Source organism: Glandiceps talaboti, chromosome 16 (genome assembly GCF_964340395.1).
Source record: "Glandiceps talaboti chromosome 16, keGlaTala1.1, whole genome shotgun sequence".
Lineage (NCBI taxonomy): Eukaryota > Metazoa > Hemichordata > Enteropneusta > Spengelidae > Glandiceps > Glandiceps talaboti.
The window spans coordinates 11,523,440-11,539,473 of NC_135564.1; the positions used below are offsets into that span (position 1 = coordinate 11,523,440).

Here is a 16,034-nt window from a genome sequence, read left to right on the forward strand (position 1 = left end):
GGAAATGTTCTCACCACAGATTGTTAAGGTTGTTGCCATGAACTTAAATCATCCACGTGATAAGACTGACAGGTCTGTAACAGAAGGGCCAGAATAACATTTTAATAAAAAATAATGTGTAACTAGGCTAGATGTTATCTATGACTTTGGATCCTTCTCCACATCTAGAGGAGTGAGAATTCATGAACGAAATGTTGTTCGTCCAAATGAGTAAGCCTCTAACTATTAGAATGACGTAATCAAATCACAAGTGGCGTTCTGACAAATGTACTATTACATGGACATTGTGTAACTTGGCCCACAATTAACACTAACTTATTATTGGGAAAAGGTCTGTGATTGAGTAAAATAAGCATGATATGAATTTTTGTGTGGGAGGCTTTATTTGAATTCGATATTTTATCTCAGCTCATCATTCCTCTGGACGTGGAGAAGGATTCAAAGCCACCGATAGTCTCTAGACTATTTTGTAACGGGCGATGATCAAGAATGTGACTGGGCGGGTACAGAGATATGTAAATATGTTCCCAACATATTTAACAGCAAAGCACGCACAATATCATGATTAATTTTACTAGGGTCAGCAATACCAATGGGTTGATGGTAGACCAGTATTCTACACGAACTGGGCTGAAGGTGGACCTAGTAACAATGGATGTGTAAAGTCTACATTGGATGGTTGGGAGGACACCAGTTGTACTGCTACTTCTGCTGGGTCTGTCTGTAAACAATATAAAGGTGAAGGTTACTGGTCTCTAGATTTATGTTTTGCATTTTGAAAGTGTTGTAATCAGATTCGAATGAAGGCAAGCAAGTGTATACAGAAACGTTGTCGTGGGAATTAATCTGCACATTTCATTTCATGGCCATATGGATGAGGCTTGGGCATTTATTACTGTTTTAGGTTACAAATAGGGACTTAGCATTTGTTGTTTCACGTAGGAATCCATGATAACATTGTTTAATAAATATTAAATCCAAAATAAATACCCAATCCTCATGCATATGACCACTTTAAGGCTAAAATCATTGTCGAATAAATGTGCTGGGTAGTTTAAGAAAACATTAATGGAATGAAATGCATACATTTTTCATGGGTGTAGTGTTCACTATGATGCGTATTTTACAGTTACCATGCCAAGTACTCCACAACCAGCGGGAGGGCTATGTCCTCCTGGAAATTGGGTTGTATACGGACAACACTGCTACTATCTTGATGGAATAACTCACTATGTGGACACAGCCGACGCCCAATTTGAATGCATAAAATTGAACTCTGACCTTGTCAGTATACATCATCAACACGAAAACAGCTTTTTGTACAGGCACATTGCACCAGCAGGTGATGTGTGGATCGGACTGGTGAGAGGACTTGGTAAGTTGTACCAACAAATATACATATATTAAATACTTCTAAAATTGGCATGCCGTTGGTTAGCTTTCTTCTATATCAATGAATACACAACCGCGCTAGCCCAATATATCTAAGCGAGTGAAGGTTCAAGTAAGCGCACCTTCTGTATATACTGCTCTATTCCGGTGACGTGTTTCCGCTTCCTGTTGACCTTTATATTCAATTGGTTGCTTTATAGCAGAATCTGCTTCGTAGAAGCTTTGGTATATGAACTGTTGTAAATTATTTTCCCAACGTATTTCGATACATTCTTTCAAAACCCAATATGGACAGTGTCAGTCATTTATGAACTGTCCGTATTCGTACGAATTACTTGTTTTCCCAACATAAATCAAAAGATGGAGGCAAAAGCCCTTCCATGTCTAAACTCATAGCTTAAACCATTGTACAAGATGTATGTGGTTTCTTAATATAAAAGGAGGCGAGTTTAGATGGATAGATGAGTCACCTGTAACATACTACAACTGGGCTGATGGAGAACCTTCAGCTGATCAGGAGTGTGTATTCCTGTCAGAAAATCAAGGACTTTGGTTTGATGAAAGTTGTGACCAGATCAAAGGATACATCTGTATGCGGCCTCAGGGTGAGATGTTAATAATATTATCAATTTCTAGGTGGATCTGTGTCATGTCAAGATATAGCTTACGGATATTTTGAGCCTAATAGCATGTTTGTGTGAAAATAAGGTATCAATTTTGGGTGTCGCTAATTCTGAAGTGTGGTTAAAGTGGGCATATGGATGAGAAAGAGGTTTTTGTTTTGGATTTTTAATTCATAAAGCAATTTTATGAAGGCTTTCTACATGGAACATCAATGTAAAACAGCATAGATCATGTCTGACGTAAGGCAACACATTGTCAAAAATCTACAAAAATGTGCAAAAGGTTTGTTATTGTACGTACCATACCAAACATTTACACATTTATTAAACTTAATAATTGAATTATTGAGTTGAGGACTTCTCACAGGTTTCATATTGATTTTTCAAGTAGGAAGCCATGATAAAATTGCGTTAAAAAATTAAAAACCCCAAATCAATGCCCATCCTCATCCATCAATATGGCCATTTTAAACAAAACTTCATGGCTCAGGACTGAAATGCTTATATCATACATGGAATAAAACGGTGCATAAAATCCAATGAATTTTAATCAAAAGGATAATTATTTATAGTATAGGCACCAGTTTATTAGCACCAAAATATATTTTATATTTTGAAAAAAGAAACTGTGATTAAACTTTTAGCACTAGTAACAGGCTTCTTTCTTTACAGTTATACCTACTCCCCAGGCAAGTGTTTTGGCAGCCAACCAACAATCAGGAGAATTACATCATTCACAAAAAGAAGGTATTTGTACTTTGTACTTATCTTTATAACAATATGATCAGGGCATGGTAGTTCAGAATGTATGGATTTCCTTTCACCCTTCGATTTATGTTCATAGTGTAAGATATGAAACTCACAGTTAAAAGTGCTAAATGTAATATCATATTCTTATTGCCTGGCTGTGAGGGCACTGGTAGACGTTTATATTACCCCAGGGCTGTTACACGGCGGTGTTTTATAATAACACGTCACATTCTCATCAGGCACATATAATTTCCATAATAAAAAATTAAGTGTCTCTTTAATTTCACCTACCGCCAAGCCTCCTAAGTGAATGCTGAAGCGATTTGCAAGCACTGAGAAGTAAACGTTCATGTCATGTACTGTCAGTACTCTGTTCAGCTAATTGTATATCATAGTGTTATCATTCCTTTCACGAAGAATTACCAAGAAAAAACATTTGTCATAAATATTACTATTGGTATAATTGTATTAGGACAATCTCCTGTATTTACAGATACCAATGTTGCTGCAGTTATCCTAATGATCGAAGTTATTGCTGTGACTATTGCGGTAGCAACTGGGGTAGTGTACTATGCAAAGAGAAGACGATCCCGATCTTCAAAACAAGGTGGTGATACGACTGTTACTATTGGTGGTGACTTCACTAATGTTCAGTATCAATCAGATCACTTCACGCCATCCACTGCTCTAAAACCCACCGCTGATGTATCTGTTTATGCAAAGTAACGAAACCATCAAGCTCACCCTGTTTCGTCTCAACGTACTGCTGTATGCATTGAACTGTTTTTATTAACTCATGAATATCGTCCGATGTAAACGAATGTGTAATATACACATTAAAGTAATTGGAAACGAGATAGATAGTCTGAACAAGTGATTCAATATGAGAATCGCTATTCTTCGCAGTGTTACAATAAAATAAATATATCGAAAATTTCAGTCACTATTCGCAAGTGTTATGAATGGCGTAAAGTGTAGTATAAACGTTTTACTGCAAACTCCTGACCTCTCCCTGTCTTTCTTCCAACCTCCATCCTTTTCCCTCCCTCCCTTGGGCTGTATCAGAGAATATATAGTTTATGCATCACCTTCAAATCACACTGGATTTTACTTCCATACCCAGAGAGTAAGATAAATACAATTTGAAATATGAGATGTGGATTAACAAACCATTCAAACGTACCCCAGTGCCACTTTCAATGTAGGTAGAAAGGTAGAAATAACACTCGAACAATTATGTAGGGAGGTGTTGTTGAGATAGGGCAAAGGCTTTGGACGGTAAACGTTAGCATGGTATGTACGGTACGTAACGTATGTACGCATGTACGCATGTATGTATGTATGTATGTATGTATGTATGTATGTATGTATGTGTGTGTGTATGTATGTATGTATGTATGTATGTATGTATGTATGTATGTATGTATGTATGCGTCTGTCTGCGTGCCTGCCTGTCTGTCTGTATGTATGTATGTATGTCTGTCTCTGTGTCTGTCTCTCACACACACACACACACACTCTCTCTCTCTCTCCCAAGCATATTGCTCCATATATATATATATATATATATATATATATATATATATATATATATATATATATATATATATATATATATATATATATATATATATATATATATATATATATACACATATATATCTGTGTGTGTGTGTGTGTGTGTTTGTGTGTGTGTGTGTATCGCTGAGTACACATTGCAAGTCAGATATTCACATATCTAAATCAAGGTCGATCCTTTTCATAGATCGAGCAAGATTTGAGTGGAATTATGACATCGTTCATACCAAGCCCTGGTACCTGCTAGGATGTGACTTATATTGTGACAGCAAGAGTTCCATGTTGCTTGGAAAAGACAGGGGCAGGGATACCATTTCGTGACTCGGTTAGTCTCAGGTGCACCGAAAAATAGAACGATTGTTTACCCCTTTTTTCGGATATGTACCTCACTGAATATAATCTGTAATTGTCACACGAACATTTACCATAGCTCGGCCTGTAACGACATAATCGTTATGGTTAGGCAATATCTCCGAATTCAAGTGTTTGATTTCAAATTCGTTGCTCAAAATATCTCTATGATAAAACCTTGCCCTTAATGAATCATAGTGCACTGTGAAATCAATAAAGAAGGAAAGGTCATTTATTTAAAAATCGATGCTGCAGACTACGTGGTAATGTTGGAGTACATTGTTTGTTATCAGTATTGTGACTACACTACTGTTTGATCTTTTGGACTATGGATGGATGTTCTTGTCATTGTTGGTTCAACCTTTTGATTTGTTGCACAAACGAATATCTGTGTCGATTAATGCTCCATTAACAGTTTGTAACGAAGAGTTGGATGTCCCTGCCAGCTAAGTGTACTCGCCTTCGCTGCATCCAGTAAAACCCAAACACTTTGCGTTGATACAAAAACCACAAAAAGTTCAAGAATTCACTCGTTCCCCTGTCTTTAAGTCATCTTCTACGTCTTCTTTCAAGACAAGACTTAGAAAATACCTAAATCAGTAATATTTCTATTTTAACACTTGACTCCTCTCCCGCCCATTGCCATGACAATCCTAAGGAGGCGGTGCCAATTACTTACTCTGATCAAAATGGCCAGTAGCATTCGCCCTCATATCATGTGTACATCGGTCCCAATACATCAACTGAAATGACATATCAAATATTTGGTGATACCGTTGCTACTTGGCCACTACTATTTGTCCACAGATATTGGGGGGAAGGATGTTGACCCAGATTCGTGGCCATCATATCAAGATTTTACTGTACAGACTCTACTCGGTCACCCTGTCTGGATTTGCGCGGAATGCTCTATGATCTGTCCACTTAGATGTAGTTCAAGACAAAACGATACTGTGATAGTTCAAGACACAGCGATACTTTGAAAGATGACAGAGAACTTTCTTCATATCATCGTGTGCTTTGCACGTAAGTAACATAAATTAGTACAATTTTTAACACGCTCTTCACTTTATATGGTGTACATGCGATTTGCATGGGTACACGCCCCCTTACACTGTCCTGTGTATTTTGGTCAACTTGCTAGAGGCAGGTTTTAAGTATCTGTATGTTTATTAAGAATTATCATTGGAGCTACGTTGCACGAATTATTATCAGTAAACTGATATAAAGAGAACATGAATATCATGAACATGGCATCTGTGGTTAAAACCAATCACAACGTTTATATAGCTCATTTATCAAATGCTCAAATTCAGATCGATAAACAGATATTGTAATTGATTTTCGTACAAATCGTTAGCATTAAAATTAACACTACCCACTGCGTAACAAAGATGGTAGCGATCGAGTCATCTAGCTATTATAGTAATTTTGAATTTTTCAATTGCTTTATGAATCGATCAATCAATCAATCAATCAATCAATCAATCAATCAATCAATCAATCAATCAATCAATTAATCAATCAATCAATCAGTTTAATAGCCAATGCAACACGATTTAGTTGTTCGGCATTATTCTTAATTCCGAAAAAACCTAATCCAGGTTAACCAGGGACGTGTTTGAACCTCGTTCCAGGTGCAATAGGAGCGTGCACGAACCTCGAGCTCTTTCAGGGTGGTACTGCGGATGTGAACATCCAGGTTGACCAGGGACGTCTATATGTCCCTGGACGCAATGAATGCAAGCAACTGAAATAAAACATCTACATCGGCAACATCAAAGATAATGGAGTAAAATATATAGCTGATAGCTAAACTAGACGAGATAATAAACTGGACCGACTGATTCCTCCTGAGGTGAAGATACTTTGATTCAACAGGTCATATTGAGTTTATCCCACATGCCAATATAGCCAATCTTCAATCCGAAGATTCACCGGTTTTGAGTATGGGTTTCTTTAGCATGAGTAATCTGTGTACTGATATTACTTAATGGGTGTCTATTTTTTTTTTTTTCAAACCCTCTAGTTTGTCAACTACTCGTAACACATGGTGAACTTGTACAAGAACAGTTAGAGTGGTCGGTGAATAGAACATGTCCAGTTGGCTGGATAAAATACGAAGACAACTGTTTTAAGGTGATTGTTATGTTTTGTCACAGATACTCCCTTAAATCGCTAGTCGGTCAGTGACGAATTTCATATCACGAATTGTCAAGAACACTTTGGCATGACAAATAGACAAAGGGTCGAAAGTTCGCTGCATAAATCTCAGGCTGTGCTCTATCTCACGTAAATATATAAACAGAATATTACGTCGAACCTGAACAAACTGTAATCTATAAATGGAACATTTCAGTACGATGCCATCTATACATTGAGTGTCAGGGGGATAAGACTAGTTCGACTACCCGAACCCGTATTGACATTGGCTGTATGCCATCTTATTAAGGTACATTGTCCTCAGTTGAATGATGACAACCCATCGTACAATGTTAGAGTGGACAAATGAATGAGAAGTTGAGTATAAATTTTAGAATTTGAATTGATAAACAACTTCACAATGTCCTACTCGAAATAAATAGGAATCAGTTAAAACTCCGAAATAAATACCCTTCTCTCATCCACATGGCCAATTTAAAGCACATGACCTTGATCGATGAATTCTGTAATGTCGAGCTCAGTTTGGAAATCACCATAAACATTGCACAATAAATCATCTTTGTTAAATATCAAAATATACGGACTAAACTTGTAGACACAATAAGATCATTACAAAGAATAATGAACAATAATGGGTACAAATGGTGAATATCTTAAATGTGTATATTATCCCACTACAGGTGTATGAATTAGATTATCAAAGTCAACTATCATGGCATGATGCTTTATATTTCTGTCAATCCATGAATGCTGACTTGGCTAGTTTCCATAGTCAGGAGGAGGAGGACTATGTTATCCAGCAATCAAATCCCTAGTGAGTATATTGTGCATGTACTGATACAGTTTAATAATGAGAGCAGGGGTCAAGAGTTTGTTTGTGAGCGCATACGGTGTGTGCTCAGTGAGTTTGTTTGTTTGTTTATCAGTATAAGTGTTTTGTTTTGTTTTAAGTGTGTTTGTCTACATTTACGCGTGCGTGGTAGTTTTTAACTGTCCAACAACTTTCGATAAATGCATTTCCGCGCGCGCGCGCGCGTGTGTGTATCTTTGTCTGTCTGTCTGTCTGTCTGCCTGTCTGTCTGTCTGTCTGTGTATGTCTATGTGTGTGTGCGCGCGCGTTTGTGTATCTGTGAACGACTTGGTCTTGTTTACGCGACACGCGTTTGCATGTGTAACGACACTATTATGACCCTAACAGTTTCCCTGATCAACCAGTTGCAAGGGGCAACACAGTTAAAATACTATGTGTATTAATATTAATATTAATATGAATATTTGAATTTATTTGTCTCGATCGGCATTTGAATTGTTTTATTTCACGCATTCTTACTGAATCTCACAAAAATCTTTCCATCTGTCTACATTTATCATATATTATACTCATCTACGTGACTGTGAGTATATATGTATACGTCACATAACTTTGAAACTTTAATTTGCCATTTTTTACTCGTTTGTATGTATCCATCCCAATCTATCTACCTACCCAACTGTTGAACCACGCCTGTCTATTTGCCTGTTTTTCTGTAATTTCATCTCTGATGTATAAATTACTAGCTCCACTGAATCTTTTTGGTATGGACTGAATGATATTGAAGAAGATGGAGGTAAGAATTAACACACTAATACTGTAAATATGAATTCTCGAGCTCCTTGTAACATCATTCATAGTTTTACTTTACGTAAAGGAAGATAATGTTATAATGTCTGTCTGTCTGTCTGTCTGTCTGTCTGTCTGTCTGTCTGTCTGTCCGCCCGTCTTTCCTGCCGTCTATCCATCTAGCTGGCTGGCTGGCTGTATGTCTGGTTGTCTATCTTGTTTTTATCTGTTCATGGACAGCATATCTCAAAAAGTACAGTATCAGTTCCAATGAAACTTGCAACATATCTTTATAGTAATAACAAAAACTTATTAGATTTTGGTAACATATTATGAATATCAAAGCGTCATTTGCATGAAAAAAACTTTTGGTAAATAGGCAATATCAAATTGTATGTAGTGTGGTAAATACATGAACGATAGCAAAGCACATATGGCTGATATAGGTTGGTGACCTAACTTTTAATTTGAATGGGTTGTTTGCATAGTTAATATTTTGTAAAAATTAGGCAATATCTTAAGAATGCACTTTTACATTCTATATAATTGTGGATGAAATTGATGACAGGAAATCGTTTATGTCCTATATGTCGTTGATGTAGCTTCAATGTTAATTAAATATTCCTATAAGTATCATTTTAACTAGCCAATACTTTAAAAATAAGAGCTTTAAATTACTTCTAATTAAACATGTACATCCACGATAACAGGTCATTTGCATAATATACCTAAGGGATATATCATGTATGGTAGTTCAGAGTTTTGTGAGTAGAAAAAAAATTTAAAGACTTGCATTTTCGCCTGTATGGAAAGTATTCTGTTCACATCAGGTAATTTATACGGTAAGGCATAGTACAGTATTACGAAGTGCTTCGGCGTGGAGAAGCCGAAAGGGTCAAATGAATTACGTCATCTCTCGTGGCTTTTTCATCTTAGGTATAGTTCTAGACTGGCAAGGACAACTACTTTTTTTAGTAAGGCTGCTTAATAGTTTGCTCTCAAATGTACCTTACACGAATATATTGGGTGTGTAATCCAAAATAACAATTGTGTGTCTTACTCACCAAAAGTGCACCACACTAAAGAGAGGGTCAGCTTTCCTGCAGCGACTATGTAAATCCTGTCATTGAGTATTCATATACTTTTTTTCAGTTTACGTATGGAGTGATGGTTCCAATGTAACGTATCTGAACTGGTCACCGGGTGAACCATACCTGGGAGACGTATATCAATGTACAGCTGCCGTGTGGTATTCTTTGTACCCATCCACGAATTTAGGGTGGGGCATATGGCCATGTACAGGATCAAATTCTTTTGTGTGTAAAATACACATAGGTATGGACCACGTTCACGTCTAATGTCCCCTTTGTTTCTGAACTAATGGCCACAACAGACGTTCACATGTTTAGAGTGCCTTAGCTTGTTGTGACACCTTGAAGTTCAGAATCAAAGAGAAAACCATACAATATATATACCTACTTTAAATGTTATGCTTTACATCGTGACCGGATTTCAGAATGATCTGACTAGTAGTGGGGATTTAATTATAACGATTTGACCAAATATGGCATCGTTTAAAATCTAATTTGCATATATTATGAACAACGGGGTATTTATTTTTCGAATACTTGTTCTTTACGCTACTACCACTGTTTCTATACTTTGCCAAATGCAGTGATTGTTGCAATGGGCTTGACTATGATTGTTATTTGTACGTTTTAATTTCGAAATATCACTTCACTTTTGATAATACCAAATTTAATCAATATTGTCCAGTTGTACTAAAAACAACATATTGTTTGTTTTTTTCAGATCAGGAGTTGGTTACACCATCACCACCACCTACATGTTACCAAGGCAACCCTGACTGGTTTGAGTATGACGGGATGTGTTACTATTTCAGTCATATATCTGGTGAGGGTGATAAGAGTTGGACAGACTCTCGGTCTTACTGCAACTCTATGGGTGGTGAATTAGTATCTATTCACGGTGAAGAAGAAAATACATGGATCACTGATCGAGTAAGATCATCAAGGGACACGTACATTTGTAAAGATCTGACTGTCATTCATCATGTAGTTAATCATTACACATTGAAAGTTCGAACAGTGTACGGATTGAACAAAACTTATCTAGTCAGCGTTCTCCGTCCATGTTTATATAATTGTTCTATCGAAATTGACGACCAGGTGCGCATGTTTTCTATTCTCCCTTCCCATGTGTTCCTTTGAACACGGCGCAATCTCAATCATTGTGGTGTTTAATTCAATACACGTTTCATGTAATGGAATAGTCTATACTGACTCCTAAGAGTTTTGTATTGACAATGTCATTGTGCACATTTTCCGTAACGAACATTTGTATAAAGTGACAAGTCTTTCAAGTCATTGGATATATTAAATTGTTTTTCATCTCCTTTACTTCTAGATTAGAAAGTCAAATACAAACAATATATACATTGGATTAAGGGAATACGGATGGAGTGGAATCTATGAGTGAGTATTGCATTTTATCTAAGTCTCCAAGAATTACGGATAAGCAGCGCCACCAACGGCGATGATCAAAAATTCTCAAAAATGTTTGCAATAAGGCCTAACGACAGAGAAAGAGTTCTGTAAACCTGAAAATTTTCACTTAAGACTTTTTGGGGGGACAGGATAAGCACAGATTTATTAAAAGTAGGGACTAAACTCTTTGTAAGTGAAAACAATGTACCCGTCTTGGAATAAGTTAACATCAGTCTTTGGCAACTAGCTGAAGACTGTGAAGTCAGAATTTTTTAGGGGCGAAAATATTTCTCGGTATTAAGCCTTCAAACCCCCTTTATATCAAATGGTTTATACCTAGGAGGTCGAGGTGAAAATGGTATTTATGATACGATACCTCATGCTATGAGTATGTTTGACAATCGGTATATTTGATAATCTGCAATTATTGTCCACCAAATATAGTAAGTGTGTTTGTTAGAGCGTTGTTATTTCTCAAAGTATGGTCTTAAACACATTACATTTGTTAAATTTTATTGAAATAAGTACATTTTGTCTGTGTATTTATCATATCCAGATGGTCTGATGGTACTATGCTACAGTATGAGAATTGGGAAGTAGGTGAACCAAATGACTTCAATGGAGAAGAAGAGTGTGTTAATATATACGCACATAGTGGTAATAAACAAACACACACACACGCTCGCACGCAAACGCATACATACATACATACATACATACATACATACATACATACATACATACATACATACATACATACATACATACATACATACATACTACGTACGTACGTACATACATACATACATACATACATACATACATACATACATACATACATACATACATACATACATACATACATACATACATACATACATACATACATACATACATACATACATACAGACATACATACGTTCGAATTCTCATCCCCTCTCCCTCATTAGAGCCCAGTAGCAGTTAGGCGTGTTTTTGATAATTTATAGTCGCCAATAAAATAGTACAGCAAGGGCAACACGGAAAATAAGTTGTAACGTCAGGTCTGTTGTCTTTACATTTACCCAGATATGAGTCATTATTGTGGCTCTATAAAATTCGAGGGTAATACGGCTTGCTAAAAACTCCTGGCACTTGAAGAGCTTGAAGCCTGCTAGTATTCTGATAATCTACATATGATATGTTACAAATTCTAACTTTCTGTTTCACCGTAATTGCCTTTGACGTCACACTAACACTCGTTTAATGAAACTCATTTAGTACAAAAAGTTGCTTCATGGGTCTTAGCAGACATGAGATGTGTACTATGCATATTCATGACTCCTATAAGGTTACCACCGAAAGAACAATAAAGCCGCAAAAGCGTTTCAAGTTAGTGTTTCTTGGCAATCTGGCGAATTCTACGTGAGGTGTAGTCTCGCTGCCAGACTTATGACTATCGTCCCTTAGCTTTGTAAGGCTCACGAAGGAGTGAGAAGTGAGGGACTTAGTCGGGACTAAAGTCCCGTATTTCTCGCGGCTTCGCCGCTCGAGGCGCACTTCGTACGCCTTACAAAGCTATAAAGGTACAATAGTCAGGAGTCGAGTCTGTTAGCGAGACTATGTTAAAGGATATCATGAAACGACTCTCCGGAACTCAACATTTATAAAAAATCATTTATTTCCTGGGTAGCGTTCCCCATTTCTACATTACATTATCCGTTGAAGGTGCTTTAAAAGGCAACAAAGATTGAGAAGTAATTTCGTTCTATCTGCTTTATTCACAATCGTTCACCACCCCAGCATTGTGCAACTTCTGTCAAAATAAGAGAAATAATGGTTTTCTCAAGTTAACCACGAATCATCACCTATGTGCACAGTGGGTAAATAATTCTGGGCATGGTACAACTAGATGCCGATGTAACCGACAGCATTAGTGTCTGTATTCTGTTGTTTCTATATTTTCAGGTCGAGTTAAGTAGAAACAACATAATAAAATCCGCACCTTATCAACGCGTGCACTGTTTACTTTCCTTTTGACACATTCATAACATGTTCATTTTATTGTATATAGATGGCACATGGAATGATATCAACTGTGGCGACAAACTTCCTTTCATCTGTAAGAAATTCAACCACACCACAGAACCAATCACCTATCCACAAACAACACCGATGCCAGGACCATGTCCTACAGGATGGAAGGAATTTAATGATAGATGTTATAGCTTTCATGGTATGGACGGAGTTATCGACCAATCAGATTGGCTAGCGGCAAGAAACGTCTGCAGAGGTCTAGGTGGTGATTTAGTGACAATTCACAACCAAGGAGTACAATGTAAGGACATTTGCATAATAGCGCCCGCTAGTGTTTTTAGATACGTGGCAAGTATACCTATGAGCCGACATGTTTTATCATGCTGCGTAATTACAGCATCCCTTTGCCTTTCTTTAGTTTGAACGTTTATCTACTTTTACTTTGAAGTACAAGATATCAATATGGATCACTACCTAACTCGTGGTCTCATTCCTTATGATGTTACAGATTTTCACTTACAGGGTCAGTCTCTGATTCTGATGTATATATCTTGCATATGATACAAAGGTGTTCAAGGGGATTTTCTGTTAGACAGACTGTGATATGTTTAACTGGTCAGAAGATTCCCTGTTGAAATTTCATCCTGGGAAGTGTGGGGCAATGAGAATTAGAAGGTCAGACGTCAATGAAAGGGCATATACCATTGGTCATGATAAACACTAGACTGTCGACAGTCGTTCGTGCCTTTTTTGCTACGACGGTTTCATCTAAAACAAAGTCGTCGCCTCACTCCCTAGCACTGGATACTAATGCGTACTGATAGGAACTGCGATGATTGCCGAAGGAATTAGTGGTCTCTGAACCAAGTGTACAGTCCTTTGAGCGACGACTTGATAAACTGTGAAAAAAACATACAAATTTGACATTGACTCTCAACCATTAACTTTAGACATTAATATACACTCAACGCGGTATATGGCTGACAACGAACTGATTTAGAGGCTGGAAGGCTAGTATCAGAATCTTTCCTGCATATTCCTGTATATTCACCAGTAGATGGTTTCGTTTATTTGCCGCCATTTTACATGATTTGCATAGTAGCTGTTTTATACAGCAACATACAACTTACAACATACAACTCATAGACTATGTCACTAACACTAGAATAATTTCAAACCTGCCTACATTAATCAATTGCTAAATTTTGTTTTAGGCAATGGGCAATCAAATAGATAATGAAAGCAAATACTTTCGATGTTATTCTTCAGCCAGCACTTAATTTTTTTTACCTGTCTTTGTATTAGCATTACTCTCGCTCTCTCTCTTTCTTTCAGCCTTCATTGTAACACAGATACGGTACTCAAAAGTGAGTCTATGGATTGGCCTGAGTGATGTTGGTGTCGTAAATACATTTAGATGGACAGATGGATCCCCAGTTGATTATCAAAATTGGGGACCTGGTCAACCAAGTTATCATTATACTGTAAGTAACCTTTGACTTTGAAGTAATAAAACAAATATAGAGGTTCACCGTTTTGTTTTCAAGGAAATCACCATTTTCTATATTTCCCCATAGAGTTAACACCATAGTTGGCGGCCATATTGGATTCTAAAATGCCTTAAGTTGGCTTATATAATTTTGACCTATCTCTTTTTTTTTAAATGTGTAGACATGTACAGGTCGAAACCCTTTATCATTACTTCCCAGGTGTATACTAATGGCAGGGATGTTAACTCAATGGCAGTAGTTGTGTGCACAGTTTTCTTTTTTTTTCAAGTTTACTGATTATATCAATATATGATTGGCTGTTTCGGACCTGCCTGATTGTTAACTTCAATTTTCTAGGCGCAAGGCGTTGAAACTACGAATAATAATTACGGAGCTGGTCAATGGCGTCATGTTGAATCGACAGATTTGAAAGGTTGGATTTGCCAGGGAAAGAAAGGTAGGGACTAGCTATCCTGTTTAAGGAGCTTGCTACATGATAGAGACTGTCTTCTCGACGTGTGTTTTACTGCTACTGATGATCAGTAAGCCACACCCCAAAGCTATTATCAAAATACCAACAAGTTAAAATGCGCATAATTACATGTAAATTATCATGCTTCGTGTATTGCACGTGGGGTCAACGTTCAATGTCACTATTCAAACGGTCTGACGTATGTCCTCACTCCCCACTGCGACCAATCAGGTTACGGGAATATTCTGAAATTGTAATATCGACTTGATATCGTTTGTAACACAAGCTGAGAAGACAAAAGCTATCGGAGTCAGAGTCATCGCTGTAAACAGTCTAGGTAAGAACTGGAAGTAAAACAACAGTTACACAGAGTAACTCTTAACAATTGTAAATACCTTTTCGCATTCAATTCTAAATAAGTTGTCTGTCATGTTTCACTAAGTCCGGGACTCGAATAGTATCACTCTGCAAATATTGAAGAAAAAAAACACTGAAAAATACACTCTTTGTTAGAGAAGTATTGTAATAATTATGTTTAATTTCACGAATAAGATGCATATTAATTTGATTTCCAAACTCTTTGCTGTCAACTTAATCATATAGATGTCGACCCAATAAATCCTGCACCAAACCCCACCGAAGACCCATGTTTACCAGGTTATATTCACTACCATGAAAGCTGCTACAAAGTGTCCTCCACCTACCAAACACACAGTATAGCTGAAGCCCAGTGTAAGGCTGACGGTGCAATCCTAGCAAATATAATGAATGTTTATGAGCAGGCTTATCTTGATTTATTGATGTACGAAGAAAACACACCATTGTGGATTGGTTTGGCTTACAACCAGGAGGTGTGTATTAGTCAAATTAAGTTGAGAATTATACCCACAACTCTGTCAACAGAAAAATACGATTTTAGATATGATATCTACCACAAAAGAGAAAACATTGACGTCCTCCAGTTAAAACTTGTGATATGCTATGGAATATCTGTACATTGGATATGACTTTCCACATTTTTCAAAATCATACAAACTTTCGAATACTGAACGATTTGTGTACTGTTAACAAATTAGAGTTCTCGAATATTGT

General features: G+C 37.0%; 1 protein-coding gene across 1 annotated transcript in view; it reads left to right on the top strand.

The window, feature by feature from the left end:
• The window catches only part of LOC144447104 (lymphocyte antigen 75-like), a 43,983-nt gene that overhangs the window by 23,196 nt on the left and 4,753 nt on the right, over positions 1-16,034 (top strand). The window contains exons 26-40 of the mRNA XM_078137010.1: positions 579-678; positions 1,130-1,375; positions 1,833-1,997; positions 2,688-2,762; positions 3,259-3,470; positions 7,538-7,671; positions 8,415-8,464; positions 9,610-9,690; positions 10,270-10,478; positions 10,885-10,952; positions 11,521-11,621; positions 13,018-13,281; positions 14,316-14,464; positions 14,828-14,927; positions 15,546-15,793. Coding sequence (XP_077993136.1) covers positions 579-678; positions 1,130-1,375; positions 1,833-1,997; positions 2,688-2,762; positions 3,259-3,470; positions 7,538-7,671; positions 8,415-8,464; positions 9,610-9,690; positions 10,270-10,478; positions 10,885-10,952; positions 11,521-11,621; positions 13,018-13,281; positions 14,316-14,464; positions 14,828-14,927; positions 15,546-15,793 — 2,202 coding nt within the window. The remainder of the gene's footprint in view (positions 1-578; positions 679-1,129; positions 1,376-1,832; positions 1,998-2,687; positions 2,763-3,258; positions 3,471-7,537; positions 7,672-8,414; positions 8,465-9,609; positions 9,691-10,269; positions 10,479-10,884; positions 10,953-11,520; positions 11,622-13,017; positions 13,282-14,315; positions 14,465-14,827; positions 14,928-15,545; positions 15,794-16,034) is intronic.